General features: G+C 38.6%; 1 protein-coding gene across 2 annotated transcripts; it reads right to left on the bottom strand.

Annotated features, from left to right (window-relative positions):
* Positions 1-1,068: 1,068 nt before the first annotated feature.
* On the bottom strand, positions 1,069-21,446 carry FOXRED2 (FAD dependent oxidoreductase domain containing 2). 2 transcript variants are annotated; one of them, XM_083365548.1, is made up of 9 exons: positions 20,930-21,446; positions 18,557-19,127; positions 16,398-16,649; positions 12,081-12,347; positions 10,617-10,783; positions 9,514-9,679; positions 8,407-8,648; positions 5,499-5,669; positions 1,069-3,380 (listed from the first exon to the last, which is right to left on the bottom strand). In XM_083365548.1, the coding sequence occupies exons 2-9, from the start codon at positions 19,081-19,083 to the stop codon at positions 3,121-3,123; spliced, it is 2,052 nt and encodes a 683-aa protein (XP_083221674.1). In that variant the 5' UTR covers positions 19,084-19,127; positions 20,930-21,446; the 3' UTR covers positions 1,069-3,120. The 2 variants fall into 2 exon arrangements, with proteins under 2 accessions (XP_083221674.1, XP_083221673.1); XM_083365547.1 differs by having other exon boundaries at positions 21,182-21,446.
* Positions 21,447-21,958: the final 512 nt, after the last annotated feature.

Here is a 21,958-nt window from a genome sequence, read left to right as displayed (position 1 = left end):
TTTTACTCTCCCTTCAGTTAGGGTATTTTGTTTTAGGACATTCGTTACAGTTTTTATACTTGCATTTGATACGAATAGCTCTGCAATCATATTCAAGGGAAAATGTGTAGATTATCTATCTATCTATCCATCCATCCATCCAATTTTGTGCTGCCTCAAGTTGCCTCTGGTGAACAAGGCAGCTATATAAAATGTTTCCATGCACTATCCATTTCATGCATCTTCCTATTATACTGTACTTGCCAAGTTTTAATATAAAAACATTGCTAAGTTTGTAAAATAGGAATAGCTGTTACATAATTTGATTTAAAAAGCTACGCATTAATTATCACTTTGTTGTGTTGCATTTACTGATTTTCCAAAACTAGCTTTTAGGTCATAATGTACACTATATTATTAAAATTCTAGAGTAGAGGCTTTTCTTACTGTTACTACAACAGCATTACACAAATTATCTTCAACAGTGTCGCTCCAGAGCTGCTTTTGCAGAATTGCAATACTTAAATTCTTCCTTGTAAAAGGCAAAATGGAACTAATTTTTAATCCTCACATGCCTAGTGCCTTTTGGGGGCACTATTCAGCTTTGAATAATCTGTAAGCTACATTCCAATTTGTGTGATATAAAAATCAATTGATGTAGTTATTTAAATTAAATATAATTAAAGCTTATTCTTATATTTTGAATTTTCTGTTTTATCTTTAAGAATTACAGTGCAGTGGTGCCTTTAGAAATGGCTCTGCATTCATATCACAGCACTAAAGTCTGAGTGCAGCCGTTTACAGTCTCCCTTAGTCATTGATGGATTTTTCTGGGTTCCAGGATTTACTTCTGGCTTCTGTCAAAAAATAACCATTAGTGAAAACGGGTTTGCTTAATGGCCACCACTAAAAAAGTTGTAAAGTCAAGTGCAGTTCTGTGGTGACCTGCTAAATGACCACTATTACATATGACTATAATTCTGGACTCAAATACAGTAGTAAGTTGAGAGCTACATATCTTGAAAGGTTGAAAGGCTCTTGAGTCTTTCCCACTTCATAACTGAACAAAGATAGACACTACTTCTGCTGTTAGTTTTCATGCTAAAATAAAATCATTTTAAAAGGATTCATCTTCTAGAAGAATGCAACCATACAAAATACACAGATAGTATAAATTTAAGCAAATTATCTGCATAATTAAATTGCACTAATTAATTTTATTAGCTTGACAAATATTCTAAGTAAGACAATATTCTCAAAATGAAGGAACTGCAATTGCCCTTTTCCTTCTTGGAATTACTGTAAATGTCTGAATATTTAATGAATAAAGGGTTTCCAGCTACTTAAGTATATGGTAGCCTGAGAAGAATGTTCTGTGGAACAGTAGCAAAATCTGACCTTTGGGAAAAAAAACCTTGGGTAACCATATAGCTCAGGCCTTAATAAACCATATTAATATCCAGCCTTAACTTCCAAAACAATTGCATATTCATATTAATCTGAGTACCAACCATGCAAATTATAATTTCATTGAATATTCATGCTTGAACTGGAGTGGATTATGTTCCATTCAGTCTATCTGTACTGATCGTGCATATTTAGGAAAAAGCGACAATATCTGGACAATAAGAATAGGCAAGAATAAAGACAGATATAATATGGTAGAATAATGAAGGTAGCTTGGTATGAATCAGTGTCCTCAAATGAGGGTTATGCTAGTTTCTAGCTTAGTAACATAGCTAGTTTCTTCTTCAACACTATGTAATAGCAGTGATGGGCAATTTGGGCTAGTGTTCATAACATTATGAACAACTATCCCCCACTCTCACTTCCCTGGAGCAGATTTTAAACCACATGGATTGTTAAACACATACAGAGAAATGACTATTTGAAAAGATAAAGGCAACCCAAAATTAATGATCTGGTATCATTGCAAAAATTAAAGAATATAAAGATTTAGATAGTGTCTTTGTAAGAAAGGAATATAATTTTTCCTATATTATAGAATAGTATGATCTTCATATAGGTTAATGTGACCAAACCAGAAATATCCAGTAGAAGCGGTATCAAATATCACTTTTGCATAATCCTAGTTTGTGTTAAAGAATACCACTGGCATATCTAACTCGGTACTACCCTCTAATTTTATGCTTCCAAACATACTGGAATGCAGCTCTCATCTCTAACCAGCAAATTGCAGAACTATCCCAAAACTTTCGGGCCTCTTGTTTAATTTGGTAATGTTAGTATAGCCTTCCTGAAGCAGCTAGCTTTCAGATTTGCTAGATTTTTCCTTTCCTTAATTTTTAGCCATGACAATGTCTGGCTGAGAATTTTGGGAAATGCAGTCCATGAATCAAAGCAGGGACCTTTTATGTGCAGGATGTGTGCTTTGCTTGCCACCTGTGCTCTGGGGGCACTTCTGTTATGGACTGTGGTGAGACAGAAAATGTATGAATGTCATTCATTCTACATGCCAAACAATGAGAAGAAATAAATAAGAAATAAGCTTTGATTATTTCTAGTTTGCTCCATACAACTCAATAAAAGTCAGAGTAATCAATGCACTAGAGGTAAAGGTGCAAAAAAAAGTGCAAACAGTATTCCTAACCTACTCTTACCTTAAAAAATATGAAAAATACATAAAATAGGAAACATGATTAAGCTAAATTAAGTGGGACATAGTGCAAACAGAAGAAATACTCTGGTTAACATGCAAGAACATTTTCTCTTGAAATAAACAGGCTGGCATTGAACCATGCCAGTTCTACAGAACACACTAATGACTATAGTTAACAGTGATCTTGAAAACCTGGTATAAAAGGATCCAGGCTCAGCTATTCACTCTTACTGGCCTGGAGATGTCACTCTATGTTCTTTACAATGCATAATATTTGCCACCTCTAGAGGATAACACCATCCATTAAAGTATCATCTGTTCAGTCCCACCAAGGAATGTATACATTCATGTTCATAAAGATCTGCAGGTTTGTGCAACAATATGGTACGGATGAGATTTGGTCCTCATCTAGGAATGGTTAGGAACCCGAGCAGATATACAGATGCTGGAGCTCCTCTGCAGATCTTTGACATGGTATTGTGTCTATAGCACTTGTGAATTTTGAAATAGTTGGGCGGAGGCTAAAGTTCATCCTTGGTGCTTCTAAGATGCTGCAGCTGATGACCGGATATCCTTGAACTTTTTAGCAGCTGGTTGTGGGATTGCATAGTGCCACTTTCTCGTTCATCTTGAGATTTCATAGCTGCATGTTCAACCAGCTCTGCTGCTACTCTCTGATGCTGAAGCTTTTCACTTCCCACAAGGCCTTGCTTTCTCATGTACCCTTGCTGGCAGGAGGGAGGCAGCTTCAAGTGAGTGAAGGCAAGCAGAAAGCAGGAGTCTGTACAAACAGAGGGAAAAAGTGATCTTCATTGCATGCTTTATAGATTGTTATATCCAAGAACTGAAACAGAATACTAGTAAGCAGTAATAGCATTTTCCCCTGTCAAATAGACTATGATTCTTAGTTTGTAATTGATTTGCTAACTCTACCAAAGATTCCTACAGTACGTGAATCAGCAACAATCTGAGTTCATGTAAGCTTCTATTATAAGGAAATAGGAAATATTGTTAGAGGCTAACCCATTCTGAGATATAATTATACACCATACCATACTGGGGAAAAAATTAAACAATGGGTCGAGAAAAGTCCTCTGCTCTAGCCCAGTTAGCAGATTTCAAAAAACTCAGAAGTTCAGTTTAAAATCAGTAATACAAGTTTATAATCCTTAAAATTATGAAGTGTATGGTCTATACCAGGGGTAGGCAACCTCGGCTCTTTTATGACTCATGGACTTCAACTTCCAGAATTCCTGAGTCAGCATAGCTGACTCCATAAGTCATAAAAGAGCTGAGGTTGCCTACCCCTGGTCTATACTCAATGAAATATCATATAAAGGAGGTCTGGGTACATTTTGTTAAATACTTTGAGAGTAGCATCAGGCTTTACTTGGTATTTTGAGCCCATACTTCAAAAGTGCCCATTTTGGGAGGAAGTTTAAAGGGTACAATAAGTACCTTAAAACATCTACAAGGCTTTAGGCACCAATTAAAACTGCCAAATTGTCTCTAAAAGCAAAAAGACCCAGGTTTTTTTAGGTATTTTCATTCTTTAAGAGGGTTCTGGGGACACCCAAAAATGATGCTAATGGGCTACATGAGGCACCCGTCAAATTGTACTTTTTGCCCTTTTGATATAAAGACATGGACTTTGTGGTCTTCTAAATATACTGCTCAAAAAAATAAAGGGAACACTTAAACAACACAATGTACTGTATTTAATAGTAGGATGTCTTATCTTGTGTTCCCTTTATTTTTTTGAGCATTATAGTTCTGACTTGATTACAGGTTTAATTTGGTAATGTTAGTATAGCAGCACAGGTGGTAGAGTCCATGTGCTATGCTTTTTTGTACAACATAACTAATGCTCAGCTGTAAACTATAATTGCTGTATTCATGTATCCAAATAAGTCCATATCAAATCAACATGTGTAGCTTATTCATTTAGGAAATGTAAATAGACAATGTACAGGCAAAATTTAGCTCAACATGTTTGGGCTCTTGTCTCCCCTAGAAGTAAAACTATAAGCAAGAACAACTATGTGCTTCCCTGGGCAAACACATTTTATTTATTTATTTATTTTAATTCCATTTATATCCCGCCCTTCTCCGAAGACTCAGGGCGGCTTACAAGCTTAGCAGTAGCCTTCATTCTATGTATATGCCTGCTTATTAGGGCTTTCACACAAACCTCCAAGCGGCATTATTACAAAGTCAGCTTAATTGCCCCCAACAATCTGGATCCTCATTTTACCTACCTCGGAAGGATGGAAGGCTGAGTCAACCTTGAGCCTGGTGGGATGCGAACCTGCACTAATTGCAGGCAGCTGGTGTTACTTAAGGAGGCATTAGCCCACTGCTCCACCAAGGCTCGTAATGACGATCTTTGCACATTTAGTGTTGAAACTCTGGAGATGGATGAAGCAGACTAGTGAGTTTACAATCTCCCCGTAACTGTGGGGGAGTGTGACTTTCTGGAGTGCTTCACTGAGAGGAGATATGCCAATATGTTTACTAGTATTTATGACATGTCTAAAAGAATTTATTTTGCCTTTAGTGTGCTAATCCAGAGAATACAATTCTTGCCAGGAAATCCATAGAAGTTTAGTACTACAAAGCTCTTAAATCCAGTTTTAACATGCGATTCTCAGTACAAATATTTTAGTTGTAAGTCCAAATTGTCCTTTTATAATTTTGTGCTCATATCAGGTGAAATGAATTCATTGTATCTTTGGTTCTGTTACCTTCCAAGGACTCCATAAAGATCAAGAGATAGGCCCACTTTGATGAGGGATTATGTGTAAACATGGATCTTGGCTGAAAGGAATTTAATGGTTACCTGGCCTATCTGCCTGTTTCCATTCCCTACGGGTTCATTCCTAACTAGTTCCCAGAATACCTGCGTAGAATCTGCGCAAATCAGTTTCAAGGCAATTCTCCAAGAAACGTCTCAGTGGGAGGACATGAGCATTCGGAGCAGTCCAGTCAGTCAGGAAATCTTCCACAATGTGATGGATTGCGTCTGGGCGAGGCAAGGGCCAATCTGGTGGGCAAAGTCTCATTTCACGTTCTGTTGGGAGGAGTCGGAGATAAGTTATGAGAGAGAAAGAGAGAGAGAAAGAGAGAGAGAGAGAGAGAGAGAGAGAGACAAAGCGCAAAATAAAAAATGAGCAAGAAGCTTAATTTGGGAGGCTGAGAGTTTTAGTTTCTGGAGAGTCTTGGATTGCAGAAGCTTACTTTACAAGTTAGCATTCAACAACAAAAGGACAATTAAACAAATTGTACAACGGAAGAGAATATTTGTAGCTTAGGGCTGGACTCTGGAGTCCTTGGCCATTACCCAACTAGATGTTGTTGCTTAGTTGGGCAATGAAACATCTGCAACTGAACAACCAAGCTCAGAAAGTACCACAACATTTTTTTATTTTCCTAACACAAGGCTGCGAACTTCTTTGCAAGCATGAGGTTTTTTGGTTATCCAGGGGCCACAGGAAAATAAAAATGGCAGATCATATCACCAGAAAAGATAATATTTAGGTATATTTTGGAGTGCTTACACCTGCTCTCCCTACCAATGGGTTAAAACAGCATCCACATATTATTTGGACTCATCTCAAACATTTGTTCAGCCAAATTGTGATTTGCATAACCCAACCAGCTAAAATGTCACTTATTTATACAGTTGTCATGGTACTCACCAAACCACTATTGTAACCCACAGAACAGTATAAACAAGATATATACACATTAGAGAAATGTGTGTAATTCTTTCCAAATAAAATTGTTCATATTATTATTAGGGATGCAATTTGAGCAACTATTTGTCCTTTTAGTTTGATGTTTTTGATGCTTGGAAATTGTGAGGACATAGACAAGGTGTATACAGATGAGGCCTATTCCCTGCTTGACCCTTTCTCGTCTTGACTAAAATGTCTAGATCCAATATTTAAGGGATCTCATCGGTGCCTAATTATGAGAAGGATGTGTTCCCCATGTCCAAAGAATGTTATACTAAAACCTAACTGAAGAAACCTCTCTTCACCCAGAATATTTGTAAAGCAGGGCAGTCTCAAATATTCCATTTTTAGGAAAGATGGTAAGTTGGAAGGGATCTTGGAGGTCATCTAGTCCAACCCCCTGCTCAGGCAGGAAACCTTATACCATTTCAGACAAATGGCTGTCCAGTCTCTTCTTAGAACTTCAGTGTTGGAACATTCACAGCTTCTGGAGGCAGGTTGTTCCACTGATTAATTGTTCTAACTGTCAGGAAATTTCTCCTTAGTTCTAGGTTGCTTCTCTCTTTGGTTAGTTTTTATCCGTTGCTTCTTGTCTTGTCTTCAGGTGCTTTGGAGAATAGCTTGACTCATTCTTCTTTGTGGCAACTCAAGATATTGGAACACTGCTATCATGTCCCCCCTCGTCCTTCTTCTCATTAAACTAGACATTCCCAATTCCAGCAACCATTCCTTATATGTTTTAGCCTCCAGTCCCCTAATCATCTTCGTTTCTCTTCTCTGTACTCTTTCTAGAGTCTCAACATCTTATATTGTAGTGACCAAAACTGGATGCAGTATTCCAAGCATGGCCTTACCAAGGCATTGTAAAGTGGTATTAATACTTCATGTGATCTTGATTCTATCCCTGTTACACTGTGTTGGCTTTTTTGGCAGCTGCAGCACACTGATGGCTCATATTTAAGTGTTTGTCAACTAGGATTCCAAGATCCCTCTCACAGTTACTACTATTGAGCAAGGTACCACCTATACTATACCTGTGCATTTGGTTTTTCTTGCCTAAGTGTAGAACCTTACTTTTTTCACCACTGAATTTCATTTTGTTAGATAGTGCCCAATGTTCAAGTCTGTCAAGATCCTCCTGTACCTTAAGCCTATTCCTTGTTGGCTATTCCTGCCAGTTTGGTGTGATTTGCAAATTTAATGAGTTAGTGGTCTTGGAGCTTCAAACACATCTGACTGATTTTCTAGACCAGGGGTAGGCAACCTCTGCTCTTTTATGACTCATGGACTTCAAATCCCAGAATTCCTGAGTCAGCATAGCTGACTCAGGAATTCTGGGAGTTGAAGTCCATGAGTCATAAAAGAGCAGAGGTTGCCTACCCCTGTTCTAGACGCATTTCATGTGGTTTTTTGGCTGGCCAGTATCCTGAAACTACTTTAATTCTCTTCGTAGATGACATATGGCAACAACGAAATGTACCAGTGATGGACCACTGGTTTCCTCAGAATTTTATTTTTTAAGTAAACATGTAATTTAAAATTTTAAATCTGGCTTCTGCTTTTAAATTTTGAAATCAAATATATACAGAAATAAGTAGAAACTGCCTCTTTTTGGGGATGGTAGTGGAATTACTAGTTTTTACAGAGTAAAATGAATGCCTTTAGTCTTGGAAGACCCTTGCAAGAGTCTGGAGAATAGGAAAAGAATAACTTGCAGGTCATGGATCAATCTTTTATCATTCAAACACTGTAGGAAGAATTAACAGTAAAAGCATGAGAAATTTGTTTCCTTAAAAAACATTTTAGTTGTAGCTTATCCTGCACTGGGTGACAGTCCAGCTACAATCAAAATCAACAAGTTAAAAACCAACAACAGCTGTTATATACATAACAGCTTACCCAAAGTGGTCAAAAGTACCTCTGATCTGGTGTAGTCAGATTTGCTGTGTCTATCAGTGCCTCCCTAATGCCTCCTGAATACCATACTAAAATATATCCAACTTTCTGACACTTTTAACATTAAATGAAACACTGTAATTAGTGGAAAAGGAAAAAAACCACATTGTTTACCAGTGGGAAGTTGCTTATAATAATATATCACAGGATGCAGGAAGTTAGATTGCCAAGCATGTTCTGGCTCTCCTACTGCACGGTTATAGTAGAAGACATCTTTGTCAGGACCAGAGAAGTTTTTCCCATACTCCATCATAATGACAAAAAGTCCATCCTGCATTTTCCTTCCTGTGCGCCACTCCAGGTCTTGTAGGACTCCAATTGGATACTCCTCCAGGTATTCAAATGTTGTAGCATTCCTAGAACCAATAAAAAAAATACATTTCAAGAATAACAAGGCACTTTGGCTAATAATGGTGACCTGATTGCAAAGGATTTTTTTTTAGATGGGATTGCATTTTCTACCACACTCAATTCACCATTTGGAACTAATTTTAAATTCTGTTTTATTCCATGATTATCAAGTATCAGCTATGGCGGTACCCTTAGCTAAATTCTGTGCTCCAAAGATCTCTGACCACTTTCAATTGTATATTCATGACCTAAGGGTTAGAGTATTGTAATATACTGTATATTACAAGGAACAGATTGTAAAGTACAGAAAAACTTTGATCATGCTCTTGTTTGAATCCTTTAGTTCATTCACTAAATTCTGAATTTAGCAGAGCAAAATATGTGACTAGAATCAATCCCACCACATAAACCTTTGCACTGATACATCCTTCTCAAAAGGAATATTTTTAGAGCAATCCTCTTTAGGGTTTAACAAAATTGGAAAGATGAGGTTAAATACTAAATCTAGTAATGACCGATGCTTTGGACCAATCATTAACTCTCCACCCAATCTACCTTACAGGATTGTTATGGGAAAACTGGGCAGAATAAAGGAATAGAATAGAAAACTACTTGTCTGGATTTCCTTTTTCTTTCTTCTGCTGTGCAGCTCTTGTGCTTCTCAGAATCTGCTTTCCAGATACTATAAACCCTTTCGTACAGGTTTGGAGGACACATAAGTGTCATGAAAAGTGGCAGACAAGGGTAAGGAGGAAAAGGATGAGTTCCCGCTTGGCTATGCTTGGCAGAAGTTCTGCTCATAGGAGGAATTAACTGATTCCATTTACTGATTCTAAAGGAGAAAACCCCTGACTTTCATTACTCACTCACTCTTTCAGCAAAATGATGTCTGCCAACACGCTGAACATCTGATAGAGCCCAGATGCCTCATTCACCCGCCTGACAATAGCATTTGTTAACTGCACAACAGGATAGCTGGAGGCTGGCCAGGGCACTCTGTGGTGACGGACTTCCAGTAAGCGATGAACTGCACGGGCTACAAAATAGGGGAAGAACGAAAGAGGCAGATATTATCATTTAATATTACATGCTAAGAGAACTGCCCTAATAATTTGTTTTTAATTTTTGTATTTTGGTATTTTAGTATTTATTGCCCTGTTCACCGCCCTGAGTCCTTCGGGAGAAGGGCGGTATACAAATTAAATTAATAAATAAATAATAAATAAATAATAAGTGCAACAAGTTTTGGGTTACAGCCAAAAAGCTTGCAATTATTTTGCAGTTTCACACTATAGCAGGCCGAAGAAAAACATGGATAATGCTGTTAGTATATTATTCTTTGATTGTCCCACACTCTTGAAACAACAAATTCAGAATTTTGAGTCTTTATTGGCTTTCACATCTGATAGATTTAGTAATATCACAACCGCTGTTGGGGAGTCCTTCCAAAAACTGGTGAGGGATGCCAGAAACTGTAGCTGAGAAATATCTGGAGAACCACAAATGTTTCCAGATAGATACAGAAGAAACTTTTCTCTGTAGCAACAATGAGAAAGATCAGAGAAAATTTGATAACAGTGCGTGGCTGGTGAAAATGTACTACCTGGCCTTTATTTGTCCCTTCCTACCCATTTTCTTTTTCTTTTACGGCATATTGAAATTGTAATTTAAATATTTTTAACAATACGTAAAAAAGCATCCGGCAATGTAATGCTTATATGTTGTATAATAACTAATAAGTCTTTTCAAGCCGAATTTTTAGTTGTGTGCTTTACTTGCATTTGCTACTTTCAGCACTGTTTATAATAGAAAAGGTATTGCTGAAAAAATTGCAGTATGTTACTTCTGTTGATAAATGGAAAAAAGAATGGAATAACTTGCTTAAAAGAAAAAAAAGAGATGAGCCTCAAATGCCAGAACAGTGTCACCACTGAGCTTGCTCACATTCACTTTCTCCCCATCTCCAAACTTACCTGTGTATCGGAAGCCATGAATAAAACCACCAGCAGATTTCCTAAAATCCACTGAATGGCTTGCAGTTCCGAGAAGAAAGAGACCTCGAGTAGCTTTGGCTTCATAGCTGGGCTTGATCAAAGGATACTTCTTCTTACTGCCTTTGCCATGCATCAAACCAACAGACCTGGGGGTGGGAGGGAGAGAGCAACTGATAAAATTAATCAGAATGGAGTCTGGCCGACTTCACAGACTACAATAGAAGGGGCAGTGTATGAGCTTTGATCTTGAGACCATCTACATGGAAACATCCTTTTCCCAACAACGCTCTTCCTCGCCATAAGGCAACTATCTAAATATATGCTTAAGGCAGATAATATCAACAGTGTTACTTTGCGTGTCCTTATGCAGGAGCTGCAGGTGTCAAGTTTCCGACGTATGGGCTTCTGCTAACATCGAATGTTATTGCTTGACAGCAGGTTCTTTACAAGTAGTCCTTGACCTATAACCACAATTAGGGCCAAAATCTCAGTCAGTGAGCAAAGTGGTCGTTAAGCGAGATATCCATGTGACTGCTTCTCTCAATGAACCCAATGCTGGCACTGCTGGTTATGGTTGTTAAGCGATCTCTTGTAAGTGGACGGCATTCCCTGCTGAAATTCAAGCAAGATTTTCAGCACCCAAGTGAAAAGATGTGAATGCAGTCTGCCTGGGGCTCCTAGGACATCCCCCATTTGTTTGAGGCAGACCCCACTCCTTATTTTACCCTGCTGCCCTGACACTCAGATTTCAGCTCCCTCTCATCTCTGAGGACTGGCTGAAAGAGCTGCCTGCCAAAAGAGGGGCTCTGGGTCAGGAGCTCTGCTTTCAGTTTCTGATACATTTTCTGGTTTGGGCACAGAACTGTCGCATATCCACACATTGCTGCCCTGAGATTAAACAAAATTATGATACAATTTCACCTAGATAAGTGCGCCCTAACTGCAGAGATACTGGCTTTTTAAAGCAGAGCAAAGCAAGTTTCATATGTGACACAAACATTTATGGAAACCAATTAATTGCTATTTTGGTTTAGACTGAATTAAGGGATAGCAACAACAAAATGGGTGCATGAAAAAGAGATGGACAACCATCTTACTGCTTATGCAGTCCCAGAAGGATAAATGGTAATGTCATGAGAATAGCTTATACCCTTTAGTCCAAACTCCAAACCATTTTACTATGGAACTAAATTTGCAAACATGAAATAGATCATTATAAATTATGCAAATATTACATTTAATAAATGATGGGAAAGCATTTTGCATGACCCAAAGATGCTTTTTCATGAGACAACTGTATTTTTTTGTTTTGTTTTGTTTGGGACAACTCTAACCTGGATGAAGACATTTTGCATGCTCAGAATATTTCATCTATGCTACATATCTATCTCTACATATCAAACATCTTATCTCTCTGTCATGTTAGTACCAATCCCATCTTACTTGTTGAATATGGAAAAGTCAAACTTCCAACCCAGGCAGCGAATGGCACGGTCGTAAGGTGCACGAGTGGCAAAGTTGTCTAATTCGTCCTGTGGAAGAGTGACAGATTCTGGGTCACTGCTGTTGCTGTTCTCCAAGTAGAACCGGAGGGTGACACGCAGCTTTCCTTTTCTGTCTTTGATGAGAACTAAGTCTGCTAGATCACCCTCTATAAGTCCATCCAAAGACTTCAACTGATACGTATCCAAGAGCCCATTGTTAATTGCTCTAAGAAAGAAGGAAAGAAACAATAGGCGGGATGTCATACGTTACTTTACATGCCATATTTAGAAAAATGGCTACCACTCATTGTAACAATTCTAGATTAAATGTTAGAAGCACTCTGGCTAGGTATGAAGCAACTTCCTGTGTTGCTATTACGTTTTACATTAGTTTTGGTATTTTGATGGAGAAAACATTACTTTTGCTTTACTTCAAATTATTATTATTTTTCTTTTGTAAATATACTAGGAAGATGATTAACAAATATAACAAACAGAATGTCTTGTGGAAGGCCAAAAGAATAAGCAAGGGAGCAGTCTTTGTTTTATTTTTTTCTTATTGGGAGGGTTTACAATCACTTGTTACTTCCTGAATGTACTCACACGAAGAAGTTGTGAACGGCCATCTTTCTTTCAGTGGTGCCGGGGCTAAGGTACCAGATTAGCGGTTGGGAGACTCAGGTTCTAAGTCTTCCTTTAGGTGAAGCCAGCTGGGTGACTTTGCGTCAACCACTTTTTCTCAGCCCTAAACTTGGGAGGTGGAAAAACATAGTCTACCAACCCACAGTGGATCAACATGGTAGATTTATGGCCCATAACATTAAATGAAGAGAACTTCAGCCTGTAGTGGATTGGTTTGAGATCATCTTCATCATCTCAAATCCCCAAAATGTCAACTTTATGTCTCACTGAAATCAAGCATCTCTCACTACACTTGTTCATACCATACCTCATTCACCGATATTCCATGTCTTGTTCCTTCAAAACAAAACCAAAAAAGGTCCACTCTATAACAAACAGCAATGACCAAAATGCTTCTGTCTGGTCTTTCAGAGAGTTGCCGATAGGAATGAAAAGGGAGATGTGACTTGGAGTGATGATACTGGGCAGGACTGTTATCAAACAAAATAGATGTGTGCATGTCAACTAGTTGCCAGAGAAAAAGTGGGCAAAAATGGGCTGGCTTATGGCAGTTTCACTATTAGTCTACACAACACTCCTCCCAACTGTCTCAGGTTAACCTGGCTGTTCTTCCCAAATAATATTACAGGTAGTCCTCAATGTACGACAGTTAAACACAACTCCGTTGCTAAATGAGACATTTGTTAAGTGGATTTTGCCCCATTTTACCACCTTGCCATAATTGTTAAGTGAATCACTGCAGTTGTTCAGTTAGCGACATGGTTGTTAAGTGAATCTGATTTCTCCACTGACTTTGCTTGTCAGAAGATCACAAAAGGTGGTCACCTGACCTTGAGACGCTGCAACCATCATAAATATGAATCAAGTGCCAAGCATCTGATTTTTGATCACATGACCATGGAGATGCTGCAATGATCATAAGTGTGAAAAACGGTCATAAGTCACTTTTTTCTGTGCTGTTGTAACTTGGGTCACTAAACGATCTGTCGTAAGTTGAGAACTACCTGTACGCTCTACTTAAGCCAGGATAGAGAGGCAGAGTTAATCTCCGTTTACCTGACCAACCAAGATATCTCATCCCAAAAACAAATGGCAGAATTTTTTCCCCAAAAAGGAATGGAGTGATGGGAAACTCATTATTTCAACATGTGTTGGGAGACAAATTCTAAAAAACATATTCCTTCCAGGAAATTTCTAATTTTTCTCTTTAACAGCTTTTCCTTCAGGGTCGACAAAGGCGTAAGAATCAGATATTCTTGATGTGATGTGAACCAAAAGGCACACTTAATCTAGAAAATGTAGTTCTTATTTGAAAGGAAAATAAAGCTGAAAGTGTATCTTGGACCTCAAGAAAGATTTTAATGAACAGAGTAATAATAAGAATAACAATAAGTAGGATTCTGTTGCTGGATTATTAATTTGAAAGGAAAATAAAGCTGAAAGCAGGACTTCAAGAAAGATTTTAATGAACTCAGAGTAATAATAAGTAGGATTCTGTTGCTGGAAAATAGGGAGTGGAGACCTAATTGGGTGGAGTTCTTAAAAAAGAAGGTATTACAACTGGAAACAATTCTAGCAAGGAAAATGGACAATACAGCAGAAGACAATGATACGACTGCACAAAAGGTTTAGTAAAGATCCAGGAGCAGCAGGAACTATATGGGACATGGAATAAGGGACAGATCACTGAAGAATGGCAATTACAGAACAGTCCAGATTGCAGAACTATTAGAAAGGCTAGAGATCAAAATGAACCAAGCTTGGTTCATTAAACCAAACTGAAGCATTGCCTCAGATATGTTTACCTTAAATGCAGAGAAAAGAATTCACGTAAGGGAAAAGATGACAAAATGTTAATAGGTTATAATGAAAAAATAAAATAATTTGATTCCTAATTTGGCTTCTCTAACAAGAAGACCAGGCAATTATAAGAAGCAGAATAAAGAAGCAAGATTAAGATGTGACTAGGGAATCCAATTCTCTTTTAATTAGTTTAATTATGTGGGGCCAGATTAAGTGCATTCTAAGGTACTAAAGATACAATGCTTTTTGCCAAAAACAGTCTTGCCAGACTAAATTTATTTTCTGATCAGTTGTCTTTCTTAATATGCTAGAGAAATACTGTAGATCAGGCATGTCAAACTGCTGGCCTGCGGGCTGGATGTGTCATGCCAAAACCACTCCCACCCCATTGCCGGCAATGGGGAAAAAGTCACAATATGTCATGCAACATCACATGACGTTGCAAGTTTGACATGTCTGTTATAGACATATATCACACAATATCTTGATTGTGCAGAATATTCAATACAAAACATCATGATATTCTGATTGGGAATCTAATTAAAACAGAGGTGCATTACATGACCTTGAAATGAATACACAGCTATTTCAAAATTCATATCTCAAGTTTCTCAGTCAATAATCAGTTTATTACTACAGCCAAAGACCAGCACATAAATTAAACATTCAAATAAAACAAAACTAAACAGAACCAACACAAGAAGACACAACAATATATTACAATTAATGATGTAATCAATGGGTGACCAAGGTCTGCCTAGTTTTACAGCCAGTATAACAAAAACTAGCTAGCTTCAGAAAAACTGAATCATACTGACCTGACAATAAAAATACATTGGGTATAGTCTAATGCTGGATAAAAACACGTAATAAAATTAATTATAAAATATTATTAAAAGGATCTAAAATGTTTATTTATGTTTCTGGCTAATCCCCAATGCTGCTGGCACAGAATCTAGCCATCTGCGCCATGATCACTGCCTGCTCATCCTTAAGCAGCCAATGGAGACAAATACTTTCCAAACGACCAGGATACCTATCAATTATGCGGAGGATATGGTTTTTTCCAAATAGCTCTATAGAAGGAACATTGAAGGAGTATGTGTCCAATGGTCTCCACCTCTCCTGAGCTACAGGAGCAGTCTTTCAGCCAGTGGTGTCTTTATATACTTGCCGTACAAGACGGCTGATGAAAATGCATGGCACCGTGCAAGCGAGAATGGTTTCTGGTGGTTTACTGACTCCAGCTGACTAAGATACCTGGTAGGTGTAAGCACGTTTGTAATAGGGTCTGGAGCCAGAAACAGTGGAGCTACCTAAGTCCGCTTGCCTCTCGATGTCCTCTACCCTTTGACACAAGGTTTGTTTTGCTTGGTCGTAGTCCAATTTGAGAATTGAGGCTGATGAGAAGCCGAAACCACACCCACCCCATTGCCAGCAATGGGGAAAAAGTCGCAATACGTCATGAAACATCACATGATGTTGCGAGTTTGACATACTGTATCTGCTGTAGACATATATCATGCAATATCTTGATTTTGCAGAACATTCAATACATCATGATATTCTGATTGGGAATCTAATTAAAACAGAGGTGCATTACGTGACCATGAAATGAATACACAGCTATTTCAAAATTCGTATCTCAAGTGTACTGATCAATAGTTCCCTGTTAAACTGGAGAGAGATATCAAGTGAAGGGCAACAAGATTCAATCCTGGGTCCTGAACTCTTTCACATTTTTATTTGGAATTTGGATGAAAGGGATTTAAAAATATATATCTTCTGTCTCTGAATATATATAACAGTTCACATGAATATGAAGTCTTACCTCAGATCTCCAACATAGTGAGTAGCCCAAGAAAGACGAACTCGAGAGCGGCCTACCATGTGTACAAAATTGGTGACACCCAAAATGTTCTCTGCTGTTTCAAAGGCAGAATTTCCCCGACCCAAGATCAATACAGACTGTCCAACAAAATCTTTTGGGTCAGTTGACACAGATTCATAACCTTCAACATATTCTGAACCTGCAAAGTTCACCTCGTGAGGAACCCACATTCCTGTGGCCACCAAAAGGACACTAAAATAGAGAAAAAAACATTTCGGTTAAGGCCAGTCACATTAGATGTCAGAATATTTTACTCCAGAGCTATTAACACACTTCATAAAATCATCAAACTATTATCTGAGCAATAAAGTTGTGCAGCAAAAAGCTGTAATCCACAAAGGAAGAAACCCCCAAACACCAAAATTAGCTTTCAAGTAGTTTAGAGCAGCGTTTCCCAACCTTTAGGAACTTGAAGATGTGTGGACTTCAACTCCCAGAATTCCCCAGCCAGCTATGCTGGTTTAGAGAGTAGGGTTGCCCTTTTTTACTTAGCAATTTAGTGGGAAAGAAAAAGCAAAGATTATACTATAGCAATTATCAGAAACAGGTTCAAAAGAACATTTTCATACTGCAGTATATTTTAATAGAGTGAAAATCTATGTTGAGAGTACTAAAAGAGAGTTTGATTAGAAAACAACTATATTTTCATTCTCTACTTCTAAAAGTGTATGATATAACTTTACTGCAAGTTTTGTTGTTACAACAGCAAACAGGGCAAGCAAAACAAGAAACATGTCGAAACAGGCAACACAACTGATCCAGCATGTTTGGAGCACCTGTTATTCAAACATATGCGTTTCCGTTACTGGTATAAAAATGGGGGAAAAATTGCGCAGAGCTATAATACTAGACTTTACAAAATTATAAACTGTGCAGAAAAAAAAAGAATATTTTTCAATCATGTTACCTATTTAAGAGATTTACTGTATTTTCTGGCGTATAAGACTACTTTTTAACCCATGAAAATCTTCTCAAAAGTCAGGGGTCGTCTTATACGCCGGGTGCTGAAAATTTACGGACAGGGCTGGCTGGAAAACCTGGAGTGGATCTCCCATTTAGTTTGCGCAGGGAAAGCAGGACCAATTGGAGAAGAAGCTGCAGTCTGTGATTTTTTACAGGGTTTATAGGGTTTCCTGCCTTAGCAGGGGGTTGGACTAGATGACCTCCAAGGTCCCCTCCAACTTATTATTATTATTGTTGTTGTTTAATCCACTTGCACTGTTTTATGTTTACATGTTTGATGACAAACAGCCTTATGTTTATAAGTGACAGTTTTCCTACTAAGCACCTGCATGTCATAAGCATTTGAATTAAAATTACCATATTAAAATCAAATCTGATGTTTTTTAATTTTTATTTAGTGTGCGTTGGAAGAGGGGTAGTCTTATACGGCGAGTATAGCCCAAACCCTATAATTTAACAGGAAATGTAGGGGGTCGTCTTATACGCCGGAAAATACGGTATATGCTTTCCACTCTCAGTAACTATAAAGTCTCACTATAAAAAAGTTGATAGCTCTTGATAATTAAATCTATGGGAAGAGTGGCACAAAGTATCCTATTGATGAACTCAATGCACAGGATGGATTGTACAGGAGCAGACAGACTTATCGTCATTTGAAGCTAAGCCATATAATGCTTCATATACCAAAATAATTATGTCCCACAAGCAATCAGTCACCAGTGCAGCTATTTCAACATGATGATAATGTGGAATCTCCTAGAAATTGCTCACCATGCCTGTTGCTGCATTTCAGACCAGCTAGACTTTCTGGAATGTCTTAGAATAAATCAACCAGCTCACATCTCACTGACAGCAGATCTGTCATCTCCAGCAAAGTGTCTATATTCCAAATGGATGTCTGTAGGGAAAGTTATGTTGGTGAGTGAAGGAATGGAACGTGGGTGGGAGTGTATATACCCAGCTGTATCTTGAGAAGGGTCTCTGAAATATGCACTGGCACCTAAATTATCTTCAGTCCCCAAAAGATAGTTTATGCATGCATGATATTAATAATCAAAACCCCCACATTTTTTATATGGGAGCACCCATGCAATATGACATTTTTCTATGAACAGATGAAGTTCATCATCACTTACCTGCATTTGTAATTTTGAGCATTCTGATCTTTGAGGATGAAGTAATGACCATTCCAAGCCTTGGGATCTTTTTCCAGCATCACAAGTACAATGGATGTGTTATACTGCACATGGAGGTCTAGTTTGGAAGCAAAATCAGCCAGATAATGCACCATAGTATCAGCATCAGGGAAGAAATCCTGAGAGTAGTGTCGAAAAAGTAATTGGTTATTGTGGCTAAGCAATGAGTTCCAATCATGGCGAAGGTTGAATTCACTATTTGATTTGCCAGTATAACGTTTATTGATGCTGATCAATTTTCGATGACGGGGATACAAAGTGAAAAAGTGCCCTGGTGTATTCCTACGTTCGAAGACAACGTAGTTCCGACCTGCATGCTGAAGGAAATAGGCTATCTGCAAGCCTGAAGGGCCAGCCCCAATAATACAATAGTCATGGTAGAGAAAGTCATTAGACCAGGAAGAGGCTATGGACAAGGCAAAGATGAGCAGAAGTTCTTGCACACACTTCAGAAACGATAGCACCATATTGCTGGTAAGGTGGCTAACTTTGTTCAAGGCACCTCTGAAAACTGGCAAGGCAAGAAAAAGAAAAACATTCACTGAGATTTTTCAAACTTGCTTTAATTGCACTGGACAATGCAAATAATACATTCTATTTCTTGTTTTGGTTCACACATAACATTAGGCCATGGTTTACCTATCTACATGTTGCAGAATATTTATTCAGTGCATATACTGCTTTTCTATTTGACTAGTTGGATTCTTGTGCAACAGTAAGCAATATACCATGGCTGCCAAATTAGAAGGAACAATTTAGCAAGTTGCACCAACCCAAACAAGCCACGTTATGACTTAGTACAATGTGTGAATCCAGAGAGTGTCTCTCCACCCCCCACCCCACCAAATCAATGAGGTTTAACCACAAGGTTTTGCTCAATTCCATTCCAGGAAAGATAACTAAACATCTCTTTTAAAGACTGTATTGTCTCGAAGACCATTGCCTAACTGGAATATAAGAGAAAGCTGGATTGCTCTGGGCCATTGTGGCAAGCCTAAATATTTGGTTTGTGCAGTCATTCCTCAAGTTCCTGTAAGCACATATACTAGATTTCTGGGAGCATAAACGTGCAAGGGAGTTTATACTTGTCAGGATTAAGATAGAAACAAAGAATTCAGACAAAAATAGTCTGAACAGCAAACCTTTTACCAGAAATTAGCAGGTTAACAGAAATTACTATTAACAATCCAAATTGCTCAAATAAAATCAGATCGTTGGCTTGAACAACTTTTTGCCTATTTGCACACTCTACCCGCTCTCCAAAGTTCTTTGACAAAAAACATTATTTAATGGCAGCAACTTGGGGAGACAGAATGGGTAGAATAGTGTCTACCACCCTTGAACCTTGTGAGTAAAGAGGACATTATTATTTTTTTAGGAATGAGGGAGGGTGAGAAAGGACACAGGAGCTATAGAAGAGGCTGTCCAGGCTCCCTGGTATCTGAATCCAATTTTGATTTCATCGGGACCTTATTGAATCTTATTTTATTTCTATATGTATATTTATACATGCTCATGCATGAATAGAACAAAAGTTATCAATATAAATTTAAAATTCACTTCCTTAGTATAAGAAAAGCAACACAACACAACAAAAAAGTTTACTGTCTTAATCAAGGAATTCTTAGAAAAGGTTTGGATTCATTAATTTAGTCAGGAAAAAGTGGTTTTCCATTTCCAAAATCCTGCTCTCCATTTTCATTGTGTGGTCAATAAGAAATAGAAGCAAATTTTTACTTTGGTGGTAGTTGTGGATGGGGAGGGGAAGCAATTTTTTAATTTAATATTCCTATGCTAATCATATCATCAGAGAAAAAACATCCATACATAAGCCCGAATAATATCTTTGTTAAAAGCTGGAGCAGAACTTAAATCCAGGTAAATATCTGGACACACCACCTTGTTATTCTCCTGTCAACAATATAGAAATGGCTTCTTCCAGGACAGGTTTTTTTAAAAAAAAGTTCTAGTTTTTGACCCTGGGATTTCCTGCAGGTCTCCCTTTCAAGTCCTAAACTGGCTGTTTAGTTTTTTGGTTTTTTTTAAGATTAGTCAAGTGCTGCCACCTGCTGTGATAATCTCTTTACTCGGACTAACCCCAAACATCTAAACATGATGTAGAAGCCTTCAAGTTCTCTAGAACTCTTCGGGGAGGTTTTGATAAATAGAAAACCCCGTATATCCATTATTTAGCTACGCCTAATTACAGCATTACTCAGCTAATGAGTTTGGATTCTTTTCCCCAAAGACCAACAGCTTCTTAGAAGAAAAAGATCAGTTAACAAATGAGATTTCAGCATGAACTGAACCTACCTCGACCGCGTTATGGAATTCATTGTTTAACATGTTTGCAAGCCATCTAGATAGAAGGGAGGGACGGAGGGGTTGAAAGGAGCCCGAGGCTGGTCCGCTTGATCTCAACACAACACAACACGTGCAAGTCCTCCTCGGATTCCGACAGCATAGAAAGAAGGCAGCACGTCTCGTGGACCTCAACTGCGAAGTGTGACAACGTTCAAAGGGAAAAGGAACGCGACCGGCAGCGTGCGAGATGTGCGGACATACCTGGGCTCTCCTTTGCAAGTGGAGCTGCTAGTTAAGGTTCAGACATTATAGAGGATACACGCAAGCAAGGGGCGCCAGGCCAGCATCGTCGAGGCCATGGCCCTCCGGATCCTCCAAGGCAGAAGTAGCGACACCCGAGGCTCCTCCAGCAGCCTGCCTCGCGCGCCTACTAAGCAGAGCCGCTCTCCCAGAGCCCAGGCAGCCTGAGGTCCACGTCACGTGACGCCGTGTTCCGAGCAGACGCCAGGCCTTCATCTGCCTCATTGGAGTCGTTCCCCCCCGCCCCCCCGGCCATGCGTCATGTGGTCCCGTGGAAATGGCGAGCTTTGTTCTGTTTGAAAAAAGCAGGCGCCAAAATGTCCGTCTCTGAGACTCCAAGGCGTAGGAGCGTGGAAAGCTTCCTTCTAGATGGAAATCATAAAATGCACGATGAAATACGAAAAGCGCAGTTAAAACGCTTTGAAGTGATTGTCTACTAAGACTCCGAGATCCCTCTCACAGTTACTACTATTGAGCAAGGTACCACCTATACTATACCTATGCATTTGATTTTTAGGCAGGAAAAATCAAATGCATAGGTATAGTATAGGTGGTACCTTGCTCAATAGTAGTAACTGTGAGAGGGATCTCGGAGTCTTAGTAGACAATCACTTCAATATGAGCCAGCAGTGTGATGCAGCTGCCAAAAAAGTCAACACAGTGCTAGGCTGCATTAACAGAGGGATAGAATCAAGATCAAGTGAAGTACTAATACCACTTTACAATGCTTTGGTAAGG

Source organism: Vipera ursinii (assembly GCF_947247035.1).
Source record: "Vipera ursinii genome assembly, chromosome: 6".
Taxonomy (NCBI): Eukaryota; Metazoa; Chordata; class Lepidosauria; order Squamata; family Viperidae; genus Vipera; species Vipera ursinii.
This window is presented reverse-complemented; position numbering and strand designations above follow the sequence as displayed.

Bases quoted from the DNA above. Each gene is read 5' to 3' on its own strand.
- FOXRED2 (XM_083365548.1), bottom strand. From the start codon at position 19,083: ATGGTGCTATCGTTTCTGAAGTGTGTGCAAGAACTTCTGCTCATCTTT. The intron at 8,649-9,513 runs GTGAGTGAGTAA...TATTGGTTCTAG, and splicing joins GACATCATTTTGCTGAAAGA to GAATGCTACAACATTTGAAT. The intron at 5,670-8,406 runs GTAAACAATGTG...TCCTCCCAACAG, and splicing joins TTATAAGCAACTTCCCACTG to AACGTGAAATGAGACTTTGC.